Source organism: Triticum urartu, chromosome 2 (assembly GCF_003073215.2).
Source record: "Triticum urartu cultivar G1812 chromosome 2, Tu2.1, whole genome shotgun sequence".
Classification (NCBI taxonomy): Eukaryota; Viridiplantae; Streptophyta; class Magnoliopsida; order Poales; family Poaceae; genus Triticum; species Triticum urartu.
Genome location: NC_053023.1, coordinates 13042723 through 13059830, shown reverse-complemented (window position 1 = coordinate 13059830; position 17108 = coordinate 13042723). Strand labels below are relative to the sequence as shown.

General features: G+C 45.7%; 1 protein-coding gene across 1 annotated transcript; it reads right to left on the bottom strand.

Moving 5' to 3' along the window:
- Positions 1 to 12460: 12460 nt before the first annotated feature.
- On the bottom strand, positions 12461 to 14372 carry LOC125540674 (9-beta-pimara-7,15-diene oxidase-like). The gene is made up of 2 exons (XM_048704263.1): positions 13450 to 14372; positions 12461 to 13353 (listed from the first exon to the last, which is right to left on the bottom strand). The coding sequence occupies exons 1-2, from the start codon at positions 14326 to 14328 to the stop codon at positions 12733 to 12735; spliced, it is 1500 nt and encodes a 499-aa protein (XP_048560220.1). The 5' UTR covers positions 14329 to 14372; the 3' UTR covers positions 12461 to 12732.
- Positions 14373 to 17108: the final 2736 nt, after the last annotated feature.

The following is a 17108-nucleotide window of genomic DNA, read 5'->3' as shown; positions in this document are numbered from 1 at the left end:
CCGGCCAAGTCGACATCCGGCCAAGTCCCGGATGTCTGGCCATTAAAAAAACAGCAGGAACCCCAAAACTGAAACATGCATAACTTTCACATCCGGACTCCGATTTTGATGATCTTGGACTCGTTTTGAAGCTATGGAAAAGCTCCAGGTCCTCACGTAGATAACCACCCAAGATAAGCCAAAATGGAGGGGTGAAAAGCATGCAAGGGTTATACATATACTTTGGGAAACCTAGTTGGCTTTGGATTTTCTTTTGAGATATGTAGGCATATTGTATTTGTATTGGATAGGAGTGAAATATGCCTATGTTGGAATATGATGTGAGAAGAATAGAAATAGATGATGTTGACTTGAACAAATCCATCACTTACCCCTTTGATCCCCTCTTAATAGTGCGGGATCCCTATAACTCAAGAATCATAAAAGAACTATACTAGATAGCTACCGGAAACTCATTCTTGAGCATATATCCTTTTCGATGGTCATCGATCCTCACATCTAAAGCCAAAGGAACTAATACCTTTGACTAGAGCCTTTCACTTGAGCTTTATATTGATGTTTCTTCATGGCTCAAGTTGAAGGCAAGACATTGGAGAAGTCTTCAAGTAGCTCCCCCATGCACAATGTGGAAAGCTTTGCTTTGCATTCATCTTTACTTGTCCATCAACATTAATTACTTGATGACATACTTTGATGAGCACCAAGCTTTCTTATAAGCACCAAGCTCATGAGAATTACCTAACCCACATAACATAAACAACACATAGTATGGGTTAGTACACAAAGCGCAATCGATAAATTCTTACCATACCACAAGATCTCATGTGGCACATGATATGCGCTTGTGTGTTGACCATCTTGGAGGTCAATCTTTGATCTTTATCTTGGTCAACATTTATCTTTGCTCCATGATTAATATTGATGTCTTGAAGGCCCTATTGATATCTTAACTATGTTTCATTTCTTCAAGACATAATAACCAATATCTCAATTCACCATGACCATATCAAGTTTCTCCTTGAATATCATATTGGACATCATTTTCTCGTTCTCATGCTCCAACATAGTATCTTGAGAGGCACGATGAATTCTTCACTTGAATTACTTGCTTCAAGACATAATAATCCATGACTCAACATATGAGCTCATATTGATCCTATCTTCAAGTATATGTAGAATTCTTCTCTTTAATCATTCTCCCAATATCTTGATCCATCATGGTTCAACTCACAAGCCTTGATGCATGCACAGCAATATGTATATGGCATTCATTTCGAATCCATTCTATCTCCTTCTTGCATCACCATGGAACAAACATCCTTTACTTCATCCAATATTCTTCATGCATTGGAAATGGAACTTTCCTTCAAATGTATAACTCAATGCAAACATTAGTCCATTTAGATTGTCATCAATTACCAAAACCACACATGGGGACTACATGTACTTTCAACAGGTAGCTCAGTGTTCTACACATTTATAATTTGGTCCATGTGGAAGGAATGATGGCCATAATTAATTGGCATCAACGACCATTATTACAACTTTTTTGTTACCCTAGGTCCATTATATTGAACTAAACCGATGTTCTCTCTCGTACTTTGTTTCACATAGTACGACGAAGTTTGTTCTTCCCCAAACGCAACAAATCTATCTATTAATTGTAGTATGTGTACCAAACGCACAATATGAAGTTTTTAAGCCACTGTGCTAAACTGCTAATCCACTTCATAAAAATTGGAGTGAATTCCACTTTCCACCTCAAGTTTCACGTCTGATTTAGCGGAAGCTCTTAATTTTTACTCAATTTAGCCAAATATAAATATGTATCAACTTTTACCCCATTTTATTTTCCCCCAATTTTCCTGCTGACTGTACCTTCCATGTGTGTGGTTTATTTACTGTGATTCGGTGAATTTCATCAAAATCTTGCTAAAAATGAAACCACGAGCATTAATTTGAACGACATAGACTTCTCCTTTCGATTAAGCCCAATATTCATAACCTCTCTATCCAAGAACTGGCCCCTTCAAATATTGGAAAACAAAATATACCGCCTTGATTTATGTGATGCCCATATTAATACTCCCTCCGTCCATAAATAACTATCGCTCAAATGGATGCAGTGCTCGACACATCCGTTTCAGCGGCAGTTACTTCCGAATGGTGTAAGTATTAATTTTGTGCCCTTCGGTCTTGCAAGAATTAGTATGGGTCATGCAGTTGAGTTGGAATCGACTAAGGCAGGGACTGCCGAACAGCTTGAATGAGGGTGATTTTTCCTACTTTTGATAGTTACATTCCAACTCGCTTATTCTAACCTCTTAATCAAAACGGAAAATATGCCCTGAAGCACACGAGCAGCTTGCCTTCACACGGCTTGCCACCTGTTATAAGGATAAAATTTTCTGGGACAGAGGGAGTAGTTGCTTGAGATTATTCACAGAAAATGGCATTCTTAGAATGTCTCGGTCACTGGCATTCTTGCAAATCATATAAAGTTTCATAAATTACTATGTTTAACCAGAATTGGTTACTTGGTATGTGGGTTGAGAAGGAAGAAAGGTAAAAATGTCATATAATGATAACAAAATTTACAATGTTGCTTCATCTGCATGGGATCCTAAAAGTCTTTTGCCCCTCCAAGCATTCATGTGAAGCTCCGCCACTCATTGACTTGGGATTGATCATATTCATCGAGAATAGGTGGACAATGTGACGATCATCGACGAGTTTTCTCTCCGTACCAATGCATGATACAGGCGGGGACTTGGGCAAGGGGGCGGCAAGGGGGAATGCATCAGGACTCCTCAATTGTGGGTAGCGTTGGCGGCGACTCGGGCCGGGAAGCAACGAGCATCAATACTTCTCAATTACGGGTGGCAGGTTGGGGATCAGGCAAAGAGAGGTGGGCGGTTTTGCAGGGTGAATAAAAAAAGGTAGTGGCGGGAGGAAAAACAACAACAATAACATCGGGTCATTGCCGACGGAGGAGAGGCAGGGGTTAACATGTTCAAGTGTGGCTAGGCGGAAAGTCGCGAGCGCTAGAGTTGGTGGCGGGTTTAGAGGTATCAAGGGCGTCCACGAAGACAACCTTAATAATTTTATTTATTTATTTATATGCATAGCCCGTAGCAACGCACAGGCGTACCGGAGGCGATGCAGATCGAGCCGCCGCGCTTCGGTTCCACCTGCCACCTCGCCGGAGACGAACACCACCGCGAATGCGAGGGGAAAGGGACCGAACCGAGCACCCGCGCCCGTGTCAGTAAGCTCACTGCATCCGTCCCTGTTGGTCGTACACAGCTCGTCGGAGCCCCTAGCCGCGCCGATGCGGTGGTCGGTGGGCGGAGTCGCACGGTCGACGCGCGGACGATGCGGCGGGGGGAGGGGAGATGGCCGAGATGTTTGAGTGAGTGGAGAAGAGAGGTGAATGAGCCACAAGACCGGCCGCGGCATGGGACTGATGCGGTGGTCGGCGGGCGGAGTCGCGCGGTTGCGGGCTCGACGACTCGCGTGGTGATGCGGCGGGGGGAGCAAAGAGGGCGAGAGGTGGCGGGTGAGTGAGCCCCCAGATCTGCCGCTGCATGGGACTGATCCGGCGGTCGGCGGGCGGAGTCGCGTGGGCACCGGCTCGTCGAGGCACGCGGCGATGCGGCGGGGGAGGGGCAAGTCCGAGAGGAAGTGAGTGAGTGGAGGGGAGAGTGGTGAGTGAGTGGGGTTAGGGTTGGGATGCGGCGGGGGAAGGGGAAAAGGCGAGGGGTGGCCAGTGAGCCCAGAGGCCAGCGTGCCAGGTGGGCCGTCGAGCCGGCCCGTGAGGCAACCTTGCCATGCCTTGGCCGGGAAGTGCCGTGCCTGGCCCGTGTAATCCTGGTTGGGCCGTGCCATGTCGTGTCAGGCCGGCCCATTTGTCCAGGTATACTGTAATCCCTCAAAAAATATACTGTGGATAAGGTAATTTCTTTTATAGTTATTTTTTAGGGGGCTAAGTTTGGGTGCTTGTGTGCAAATTTTGCTATGATAGAAATGCTAGACTCGCATGTGTAGGAATTTATGATTAAAAACATAGATATTAAAAGTATACATACCTGACAGAAACAATAAAAGTGTATACATATATTAAATATGGTTCATAAAAATAAATATTTTTTATACTTAGCTTTCATATACTAAGGGTATCACAATAAAATTGAGAGAAAAAACAAATATACTTGGTTGAAGAAGGTTTGTTTGCATGTTTTTTTCTCATCAAATATACATGGTAAATATCTATTGCTTTTTCTCATCTTAACATATGTTTTGTTTATATTAATCCCTAATATTTCTCATATAAAAAACAGTTAGTAGGACTTGAGAAGCGTCTGAAACTTGCATGGACATCTAGTTTGTTACATGGACATGTCGTTAGTCTTTCTTTTTGTTATCAATTTTCATTGCAAATGGACTTCAATTATTCAGTAATTGTATTTGTGTTATATTGTTTGTGCATGTGAAATTTAAGATGTAACTCTTGTAAACTTTTTCAAGAGCCCATGACAATGCACGGGCTCTCTACTAGTATTCATAACTTCTCTATCCAAGAACCGGCCACTTCAAATATTGGAAAAAAAAAACTCTACCAGGTTGATTTATGTGATGCCCATATGAATACTCCCTCCATCCATCAATAACTATCGCTCAAATGGATGCAGTGCTCGACACATCCGTTTCAGCGACAATTATTTTCGAATGGTGTAAGTATTAGTTTTGTGGCCTTCGGTCTTGCAAGAATTAGTATGGGTCATGCAGTTGAGTTGGAATCGACTAAGGCAGGGATTGCCGAACAGCTTGAATGAGGGTGATTTTTCCTACTTTTGATAGTTACATTCCAACTCGCTTATTCTCACCTCTTAATCAAAACGGAAAATATGCCTTGAAGCACACGAGCAGATTGCCTTCACACGGCTTGCCACCTGTTATAAGGATCAAATTTTCTGAATGGTAACGTATTGCGGTATTTAAAAGCTATAAGTTATTGCTTTTTTATATGCATGGAGAATGATAGACAGAGACGCTGGTCCAACCATGCATTGGTTCAAGTGTTGCCAGAAAAACAAAGAACCGTCAATCTCCAAATAATATGACAAGGAAAAACCATAAGTGAAAAACACATGAGTAGAAGATACACAACTCGCTATCTCGCTCCAAGATTTTCGGAAGGCAACTCACCATTCACACGTCCAAGTCGAAGATGAGAGGGGCCCAAACATGCACTTAATCCAGCCGAGCAAATGGAAAACTATCTTGTTTCAACCACATAAAGGACAATGGAGAAACATGTGCTGAGAATGTTGAACGACTTTCAAGGTATTTCGTGCGATCGCACGTCGGCAAATCATTCAATATTGACAAGTCCATGTCACAACTCATAATAACAAGTAGTACAAACGTGACTTTTCTGGCCACGCGCAGTCGACAACAACACATGTGCACACAGGAGGTAGCTGTTTTGCTAGACTTCTGACTGCAAAGTTCAGCACAAGACAAGTGAAATTAGCGGTGGTTGTCAGGAGCAGCGGAAACTGAAAAAATGATATGTCGGAAGTGACGTAACTCAAAGTTCTATACTTTTGGTCCACGTGGAAGATTGCCATGATGGAATGGCTCGACGCCCCTGAGAGCCGCTTAATTTGCATTTCTATTTGCCTAACTCCCATCCACATGATCAAAATTATATGAACCAACAGACCTAAAATCTGTAACTCAGATTTAATGTTAGATATGATGAATCAACAGGGCATGCTGACCGCAAACCGGAGAACGTATCAGTCCGTGGTTCGGGGGACTTATCCGCGGATACTCATGCAGGAGCCAATCATCTAAAGGTAGCCGTATATATCTGCCTTCAATTTCTTCAATTTTTTTTAAAGTTCACATACATCTGCGCACACGCAATATAGCCACATATCTAGTTTTGATTTAGCTAAAAACAAGGTCAAATGCAGCAAGTATTGTAATTTAAATATTATACTCCAACAATATGACCGGATTCTGGTCTAAAAGTTCGATAGGATTATTCATATTTTCAAATTCAAGACCTACAACATCCTCATCCTCATTCTCGATCCCACAACATGTCATCATCTCCCTCTAGGTCTCCGGATCTCATCATTTAGCACACATGCGGTTGCACACTCGTCCGCATGGTTGCGCATGCATGACCACAGAGTTAAACACTGGTCAGCATAGTAGCTCATGCATGACTGCGGGAGCTGAACACTCTTGTTGGGATGCATAGTCACACATGCACGACCATGGAGTTGCACACTCGTGTTGGCGTAGTAGCTCACACACGGCGGCAGAGTTGCAAATTTTCGTCAGCATGGTAACTCACGCACGACTGCGTGAGTTGCACATGTGCGGCGGCATATTCGCACACGTATGACCACATAGCTGCACATTATCGTCAGTGTAGTAGCTCATGCACAGCCGCAGAGTTGCAGACTCTCATCAGCGTAGTAGCTCATGCACAACCACATAATTGCACACTCTCATCCACATAGTCACACATGCTTAGCCACTGAGTTGTATACTCTCGTCCGCATAGGTGTCCACTGTCATTGGCTGCGGGGGTTGTATATGTGCGGTGGAATAGTTGCTCACACGCGATTGCAGAGCACACCCTGGTCGGTAAAGTTTGGTCAAACGGGGACTGCGAAGTTGCACACTCTTGTACGACAACTTTTCACTCACGATTGCAGAATTGCACACTCTCATTGGCATAGTAGCTCTTGCGCGGCCACTAGAGTTGCACATGCGCGACGGCATAGTCGGCGCACACACGGCCATAGAGTTGCACGCTCTCGCTGACATAGTTGCTCATGCACGGGGTGTGGTACTTCATATGCGTGGGGGAGTAGATGCTCACGCGCGACTGCGGAGTTGCACTTCCTGGTTGACATAGTTGCTCTCGACGGATAGTTTATCACGCACGGTCGCGGAGTTGCACGCACGCGACTACTACCAGGAAGTTGTCCGGGGCAGTAAACGAAGTTGCACATCTCACTGGTAGGGGATAGTAGATCAGCGAAAACTGCATGTCCATGGGTAGAGGGAAGTTGCGGATTGACTGTCAGGTAGTTGCACATCGACTGCTAGGACAGTTGCACCAAATCGAGACTAAATTGCACACAAAAAGGTTCGTTGCAACATACCCACACGGGGTAGAGTTTAGAAGAGAACATTGCCAGGATTTGTATGATGAAGACGGATCTTAATTTTTCTTTTGACCAGGAAAACGGATCTTAATTATGATGTTCGAATCAAAAGTTAAGAGTTTATTTTACAAAAATAAAAACCTAAATTAAACGTGTTCACATCTGTTGGCCTCAGTGAAAATGGCACATTCAGAAGTAGAGAGAAAGTTGCACATTGACTATCAGCTCGTGGCACATGGACTGCTAGGTAGTTGCGTCAAACAGAGACTAAATTACACACAACAAAATTTCACTAGAATGTATCCGCACGGGATATAGTTTTGAAGAGCGCGTCACGGGAGTTCCAACAGCGAGAGCGGATTTTAATTCTGGCGTGCAGTTTAAAAGTTATGACTTTTTAAATATTACAAAGACACACATGAAATGCGTTCACACCTTTTCTTATGGGTGCTTTTGTAATTCTTTATCTTTTTCCTATTTACATGATACTTTTCTAATATGGATTAGAATTTTGCTTTATAGATTAGGGAAGACAAATTATTTTTCTTTTATAGATTAAGAGATGAAATATTTTGTTTTTTTATCGGCTACTCCGGAGCACTAGAGAGCATCTGTCCGCTCTCTAGATGCGTCCATAACAGATAGATAGATAGATTAAAAGACACACGGTTTGAAATAAAGGATATTTATTATCTGTATTTTCTATTTATGGATAATTCACAAAGCCATTTGATTGACGGGGTATCTTGTTTCCATCATCCCGTTATATGCTCAAACGAACTCAAGAGTTACTAGTTTGATGTGACACCAATTGCTTGCGCCAATGACAATCGTGGGTACATGCACGCAAGCTCAGGGAGATATTTTTGTGCTGCTCAATCTTAGGCAGCATTTTCATTTTATTTGATATCTGAACAATACACGATCTGATACAGCTACGCCGTCGCATGAGCATGAAAACGTAGCATGACTAGCGTGTGCAGGTCGTCGAACCTGCAGGCGGGGCCCGCTCGTCAGTGGCCCAACCACCGGGCCACGCTGGCAAGTGGAGGCGGGTTTGACGTCTCCCGCGTCCCCGCAGCGAAGGCGCACTTCGCGTGGGCGCCTTCGACGTCGCCATATCGCCCGCGTGGCTGAGTTGCTGGGCCGGCCCAGTGGCGCCCTGCCATTTAGCCTCGCCCAGTGCACGCTGTTGCTGCCCAAATCCAGCCCGTTTGGGTAAAAACCTCTTCCCTTTTCTTTTCTGTACAATTTGTAAAATCCATAAATAGTTCAAATTAAGTCCAAATTTGATGATTCAAATTTCTAGTAGCTCATAAATTCATGATCTATCACATGGTGCTGTTTGCACATTTTTCCAAGAAATATTTCCTTCACAAATATTTATGACATCCCCTTTTTCCATTTCTGTGATAAACTTTAGAAAATCACAGAGAGCTCAAAATTGATCCAAATGCCATGATTCAAATTCCTAGATGATTCTAAGTTCATAACTTAGTTTATGAACATTTTTCTCAATACTTTCAGTACCACACAAAATAATGAGCCATTTCTTCATATTTGTCAGCTTTGTAAATTCATAGGAAAATCATTTGAAATCCAAATCCAGTGAAACCAACTCCTAGATACTTCTAAAATCATGGTTTGTTAAATGGGTGCCTTTTCTCATTTTTCAAAAATATGTTTCTCTACACTTCTTGCAAATCCATAAACCCCTTGATTCCATCGTATCAAAATGTTTAGAAATATCCACTGACCAAATTCCAATGAAACCACTCTGGTTGATTTTCATATAACCAGAGATGTCCTAGAAAAGTCAAATCAATATTTTTAGAGCACTTTTATTTTCTGCCTTGTTGTGTTGCTTATTATGGTTGCTTTCGACGATAGTTGACGAAGTAGACGAAATGCTCGGAGTTGGACCAGAGATATTTGAAGACCTCGAAGACTTTGTTAAAACAGGCAAGCAGCCCTTTGACCATGTCTATGAAACCCTTTTTATGCATGACATATAGCATCATATTGTTGTTGCAACGGAATCATGATGAGGTGGAACCACTTTGATGGTTTGCCTCCGTTACTTCCTCGTTGATACTTGCATTGTGTATGACCCTACCTCCTTATGAGGGTTATGCCGGTGGGAGTAGATAGGATGCTAAAGTAGTTGCTATGCAAAAAGGGACGGGAATATGCATGGTGATGGAGACATAGTATTTTCAAAAGACTTTTCCAAAACCCCATCGGGTGACACTTATGCCCGGGGGAGATGATGAGTTGGGTAGCCACTTGATGACGAAGTGGTGTACCGAGGCAAGTGTGTGTTGTTTTCAAAACAGATTGGTTTATGTTGCGACCGTTATTCCAACCTTACATGCGCAACCACTCTACCCTTATATGGGAAAGGGCATTATTGATTACCTAGGCCGATACTAGCTTGGAGCCCGCATTATTAGTGACGGGGGAGTGTTGGTGCTCTCTCTTGGGACGGGGTCGTGCTAGGTAGGGCGGCCAAGAACATTTTTATGGGGCACCGGACACACCGTTGGTACCCCGTGCCAGTGGTATGTGATGAATATGGGAGCGAGGCTCCACAATTTTAAGTTGTGAAATGTTGGGCACGGGGTTACTACCAATCGAGTGGACTCCATGTTAGTGTCGTCTAGGGAAAGATAGTGATCGGGTGCTTACCCCGGGTACTTGAGGTACCGCGGGTCGTGGATGACACGGAAGTTCCCCGGATCTAGTGGGTAAAGTGTGCAACCTCTGCAGAGTGTAAAACTATTCGAATAGCCGTGTCCACGGTCAAGGACAGTTGGGTAACCGCTCTTGGGCTACGTCCACATGTTTACAAACCAGTGTATGTGTTTGGATAAGTGGGAAGAACTATTTGGGTCAAGTCAAAGGACTTGATATGATTGAGTTGGGTTGATGCCCACTCTATTTATGTTGATATCTGTAACCTGTCCTCATGGTTATATGAATTCTCTTGATGCATGTCTTACAAGTTGTTGAACATGTCATTGCACTCAAAACTAGCTTTCTGCAAAAATATACCTATATCATGCATTGTTGTATCTTGAGCCAAAACATGGGTTGCTTGCGAGTACATTCAAAGTACTTATTGGCTTGCCACTAGTTATTTAATTGGCCAGGCATGGAAGCACAGGAGTTCGAAGAAGAGTTCTTTGGAGACGAACATGCGAACTAGGACGTTTCCCAGTCAGAATGCCTGTAGGGTTAAGGCAGATGGCATGGGTCCAAGTTGTTATTGAAGATTTCCGCTGCGATGATACACTCAAGACTTGACCATAATGGTCCTACTTGTGTAAAACGGTATGTATGGATGTAAAACTCTTGTTATTCAGCTTCTGTGTGTTCAGTGAGCATTGATCTCTGGGATCACTGTACACGTGCATTCGGTGATCTCGACTTATGAGTCGGGGTCCCCACATGGTAACTCACACACGACTGCGTGAGTTGCACATGTGCGGCGACATATTCGCACACGTATGACCACAGAGCTGCACATTATCGTCAGTGTAGTAGCTCATTCACAGCCGCAGAGTTGCAGACTCTCATGAGCGCAGTAGCTCTTGCACAACCACATAATTGCACGCTCTCATCCACATAGTCACACATGCTAAGCCACTGAGTTGTATACTCTCGTCCGCATAGGTGTCCACTATCATTGGCTGCGGGGGTTGTATAAGTGCGGTGGAATAGTTGCTCACACACGATTGCAGAGCACACCCTGGTCGGTAAAGTTTGGTCACACAGGGACTGTGAAGTTGCACACTCTTGTACGACAACTTTTCCCTCACGATTGCAGAGTTGCACACTCTCATTGGCATAGTAGCTCTTGCGCGGCCGCTAGAGTTGCACACGCGCGACGGCATAGTCGGCGCACACACGACCATAGAGTTGCATGATCTGGCTAGCATAGTTGCTCATGCACGGGCTGTGGTACTTCATATGCGCGGGGGAGTAGTTGCTCACGCGCGACTGCGGAGTTGCACTTCCTGGTTGACATAGTTGCTCTCGGCGGATAGTTTATCACACACGCTTGCGGAGTTGCACGCACACGACGACTAGTAGGAAGTTGTTCGGGGCAGTAGACGAAGTTGCACATCTCACTGGTAGGGGATAGTATGGATTGTAGGCGTCATCAGCGAAAACTGCATGTCCATGGGTAGAGGGAAGTTGCGGATCGACTGTCAGGTAGTTGCACATCGACTTCTAGGACAATTGCACCAAATCGAGACTAAATTGCACACAAAAAGGTTCATTGCAACATACCCACATGGGGTAGAGTTTAGAAGAGCACATTGCCCGGATTCGTATGGTGAAAACGAATCTTAATTTTTTTTGACCAGGAAAAACGGATCTTAATTATGATGTTCCAGTCAAAAGTTAAGAGATTATTTTACAAAAATAAAAACTTAAATTAAATGTGTTCACATCTGTTCGCCTCAGTGGAAACGGCACATTTAGAAGCAGAGAGAAAGTTGCACATTGACTATCAGCTCGTGGCACTTGGACTGCTAGCTACTCCCTTCGTTCAGAATTACTAGTCTCAGAAATGGATGTATCTAGAACTAAAATACGTCTAGATACATCCATTTCTGTGACAAGTAATTCCGAACGGAGGGAGTAGTTGAGTCAAACAAAGACTAAATTACACACAACAAAAGTTCACTAGAACGTATCCACACGGGATATAGTTTTGAAGAGTGCATCACGAGAGTTCCAACGGCGAGAGCAGATTTTAATTCTGGCGTGCAGTTTAAAAGTTATGACTTTTTAAATATTACAAAGACACACATGAAATGCGTTCACACCCTTTCTTATGGGTGCTTTTGTAATTCTTTATCTTTTTCCTATTTACATGATACTTTTCTAATATGGATTAGAATTTTCCTTTTTAGATTAGGGAAGACAAATTATTTTTTCTTTTATAGATTAGGAGATCAAATATTTCTTTTTTTATCGGCCACTCCGGAGCACTAGAGAGCATCTGTCCGCTCTCTAGATGCGTCCATAATAGATAGATAGATACATTAAAAGACACACGGTTTGAAATAAAGGATATTTATTACCTGTATTTTCTGTTTATGGATAATTCACAAAGCCATTTGATTGACGGGGTATCTTGTTTCCATCATCCCGTTATATGCTCAAACGAACTCAACAGTTCCTAGTTTGATGTGACACCAATTGCTCGCGCCAATGACAATCGTGGGTACCTGCACGCAAGCTCAGGGAGATATCTTTGTGCTGCTCAATCTTAGGCAGCATTTTCATTTTATTTGATATCCGAACAATACACGATCTGATATAGCTACGCCGTCGCATGAGCATGAAAACGTAGCATGACTAGCGTGTGCAGGTCGCCCAGAGACCGCACAAACATTACAACTCGATCTTATACGGTGTGCACACAAGCTCGCAGGCTCATGTGTACAACAGAGACATTTATTTTGGACGGTGGGAGTATTATTATTCCCCACGAGATGCATAAGTTAAGTTCAAATATATTTCAACTGCATGCCTTATACGGTGTTGCCACTAGGTGCAGCTGGTTCTTCCTCCTTAAGGTCATGCCAACCCTCATTTCCATGTCCAGCTCACTCGGCTTCACACCGGCAGGGAGGCTCCAGTCGAAATAGTATAGAAGCCGTGCCACCATGAGGTGCAACGTGGCCAGACCAAAGGTATCGCCAGGGCACTTCCTCCTTCCTCCCCCGAATGGCAAGTAGTCGAACCGCAGGCTTCGGTTGTTCGCCGTGTCGTCCTTGAACCTCTCCGGTCGGAACTCCTCCGGCTCATGCCAGTACTCGGGGTTCCTACCCAACGCCCATGTATTTACCATGACCCTCGTACCCTTGGTGACCTGAAACCCGCCAAGTTCACAGGTCTCTCGGCAGACATGGGGAATTAACATAGGCACCACTGGATATAGCCTCATGGCCTCTTTGATTACCATCTTTGTGTAGTGTAGCTCCGCCACGTGTTCCTCATGATCTTCTGTGTTCTTATCGTGGAATGTTCGTCGCACCTCAGCCTGTGCCTTGGCCATCACCTCAGGGTTCCTCATGAGCTCCGACATGGCCCACTCGGCTGCTGATGATGTTGTCTCGGTCCCGGCCGTGAACATATCCTAAACAATCAATGTAGACAAGATGAGCAAAGGCAATAATGCAATACTAGTAAACTAGTAGTAGTATGAAAATTCAGAGCATCACTTAATAATTACCATTATGATTGCCTTGACGTTATCCATTTCCATGGGGAAGTCAAGATCCCCCTCGTCCCTGATCCTAAGCAAAATACCGAGAAGGTGATCACCTGGCCGCATCTTGGACTGAGAGATCATCTTGTCCAGGGCCTTGTCCTGCTGCCGGCGGGCTCGCCATATCCTGCCAGTGAGCCCGGTGAGCACGTCGACGAACCGCAGTGAAGGGAAGAGGTCCCCGATGCAGAGCGCCCCGCTGAGCTTGAGCACCACTTCCATGGCCGACAGAAATTGCTCCTCGAGCTCGGAGCTGCACTTGTCTCCGAACGCCGCCTTCGCGATTATGCAATTCGAGCACGATATGATCAGCCTGCCGAGGTTGAATGGCTTGCCACCCGAGCAAGCCTCGCCGACGTTGCTAACAAGGGACATGGTCTCGTTGTCCCTCACCGGTGAAAATTGCCTCACCTTCCGCTCGCTGAGGAGCTCCACGGTGCAGATCTTGCGCAAGGTCCGCCAGTACGCGCCGTATGGGGTCATGGCGATGTCGGTGTTCCCGTAGAAGCTGATCTCGGCGACCAGAAGGTTGGGCCGTGACGCGAAGGAGAGGTCCTTTTCCCGCAGCACCTCCTCTGCCGCCAACGGCGAGGAGACCACGACCGTGTCGACCTGGCCCAGGCGAAGGTACATCACTGGCCCGTGCTTCTTGGCCATGTTCCGGAGGACGATCGGCGGCTGGGAGCCGACGATCTGGTGGAGGTTTCCGATCAAGGGCAGACGCCATGGGCCAGGAGGCCGCCTGTTCTTGGAACTTGGTGCTAGTTTGCGGCTCAGCAAGGAAGCTAGAATCACCACTGAGGCGAGAGAAATCAAGAATACGGTGGCTCCGGTTAGCTCCATGAGGATGGTTGCAGTTTTGCTTGGTAAAAGAACTGCAAGAATGAGAAGACTTTTATAAGCCTGGGGATGCCATGGTTTGAATAGCATCCTCTATAAGACCTCTCATGTGTCACGTCACGCGCACTAGTACAAGTTCCCGGTCCATCTACACCAAAACTACAATGGAGGGTGTGCACACTTTTAGAAAAATGAGGTCTATTTTCATTGGCTTAGATGGACCTTAAAAATGGTAGAAAAAATATTTAATTTTTCAAAATTCTAGGTGTGTCATGGCACATCTGGCACACCTGCTATGTACGCTGCTATACAGAAGTATCCTAAATTCTACTAAGTGCAGCTACAAGAAATGCTTATAAAAAATGAGAAGAAAACTCCGTCCCATGATATATACTAAAAATAACAGCAAAATACATGCGTACATACCTCCCGTGTTCCCTAAACTTATATGGTCTCGGAAGTGAACATCCCCTGACGGCTCCCGTCTAGGGTTTGAGATACCTCCGGTGGCGACACCGTGAGCTGGTCTGGACTCTACCATCAATCCCGATCCTTCCCGGCTTGGTACTCGGGCTGATTAAGGGGATAGCCTCGCTATCTACCCGGCCTTGGTTCCTGGCTCGGGTTGCTAGGGTTTTGGTGAAGCGGAAATCGCATCTTGCTAGGGCTTTGGCGATGGCGGGAGAGGGATCTCAGTCGTCGGCAGGAAGTGCGACCCCGGGGGGGGGGGGGGGGGCCCGGGGGGGGGGGGGGGGGGGGGGGACCGATCGGGGTGGAAGAGATGATTGGAAAACTAAAACTGCAGGAGCGGGAGGAGGACGATCTGATCTTTGAAGAGGAGTTCCCAGATGAGATTGGGGAAGCGGAGTTCATGGCGCTGGTGACGGTGCATACGAACAAACCCTTCAGTAAGGGGTCGTTCTACGATACGATGAGGCTCGCCTGGAGCCTAGCGCAGGGTGTAACCTTCAAACCTTTAGGTGAGAATCTATTCTCTCTGACGGTAAACTGCTTGGGAGACTGGAAGAGGGTCACAGAGGAGGGGCCATGGCTATTCCGCGACCATGGAGTGCTAATTGAGCAATATGATGGATACTCCAGATATGACGAGGTCGTGCTGGACAAACTGGCAGTCTGGATCCAAATTGCATATCTCCCTCCGCTCTACAGGAAGGAGAACGTAGTTCGATCGCTGGCAAAAAAGGTAGGAACTGTGGAGAAGGTTATGCTAAACCCTAGATGGGGAGAGGGAAGGATTGTAAGGGTCAGAGTTAAACTTGATATCCATGAACCACTGATGAGATACGTCTCTATTACAAAGGATGGGAAGAAGGTATATTACTCAGTGTTATACGAGAAGATGCCAGTTTTCTGCTATGTGTGTGTGTGGCTATATGGGTCATACATACCTCGAGCATGGTAATGGGAAGCATGATCTGCAGACTATGGATTGGGGAGAGTTTATATTAGCACCTCGCCCGGGAGAAAGGAGGCAAGCAGGTCAGAACTCGAGGGGGAGGCAGACAGAGAGGACCACAGCCCGGGGGTCTGAGGAAGGCTACTGGCCTGGAGGATGATGTTCTGAAAGACACTGCGACTAGCCCTATCAAATCCCGTAGGGGGACGACTGGAGACACTTTCTCTGGACATAAGAGGCTCACTTACGAGGAGGGGTTCACGGATCCAGTACCCCCTGCAGTAGTGCTACCAGGTCAATCACAGGAGTGCCCACAAGCTATGTCAAATGCGCTAGTGGTTCACTCACAAGGCAAGCAGACTACAGAGCAGGAAGATGAGGATGGGGATACCTCATCGCACGATTCGAAGATATCAAAGAAAGACAACCAGGCTGTGATGGATGCCAGCCACAACTTATCGGCGAGCTCCGAGAAGGGGCTCGACCGGTCGCAATGAAAATTCTAGTGTGGAATTGCCGTGGGATGCGTAAACCTACGGCAGTTCGGGCGCTCTTGGGGATCCAAGAGCGAATAAAACCAGATGTGTTGTTCCTGTCTGAAACACACCTGGATACGGCTAAGACAGGAAAACTAAGAAGGAGACTGTGGTTTGATGAGATGGAGGTTTCGGAAAGTGATGGCAGAAGTGGAGGGTTGATCATGCTTTGGCAAACTATCCTGGGAGTCTCTTCTCGGGCTGTTCATGAAAACTATATAGACATATGAATAAAGGAGGCGACACCTGCGGGTTGGCGCTTCACAGGGTTCTACGGGGAGCCAAGTAATGACCGTAAACACTTGTCATGGGAATATTTGTGTGGTCTGCACACCTTGGATGATCTGCCATGGTTAGTGGCAGGGGACTTTAATGAAATATTACAATCCCATGAGAAAGATGCGGGAGCGGCACGCCCCCAACGGTGCATGCAGGCCTTTAGCAGCGCGCTGAGCGACTGTGGGCTTGATGATCTCGACTACTTGGGTGACATCTTCAGCTGGCATCGAGGGAGAATCTGGGAGAGACTTGACAGAGTTGTCTCAGATAGCTCTTGGGCTGACCTATTCCCAGCTTATGGGGTCTCAAATGAACCGTTTAATAAATCAGACCACCGACCGATTTTATTAGATACTGATTTTCAGCTTGGCTTACAACCAAGGGGTCCGCTGGGACTGAGGAAATTTGAAGCCAGGTGGCTTGCGGAGGAGGACGTGGAGGTGATTGTTCAAGCGGCCTGGGATAGGGAAAAATCCAGGGGGACCGAGCCTTACTTACAAGTGACTGGTGAGATTCATGCAGCCCTGCACACTTGGGATAAAGAGACCCTA

What these genes read in the sequence shown, in the direction of transcription:
- LOC125540674 (XM_048704263.1), bottom strand. Translation starts at nt 14,328, where the DNA reads ATGGAGCTAACCGGAGCCACCGTATTCTTGATTTCTCTCGCCTCAGTG. An exon ending in ACGTCAAGGCAATCATAATG is followed by an intron (nt 13,354 to 13,449) that starts GTAATTATTAAG and finishes TTGATTGTTTAG; the next exon opens with GATATGTTCACGGCCGGGAC.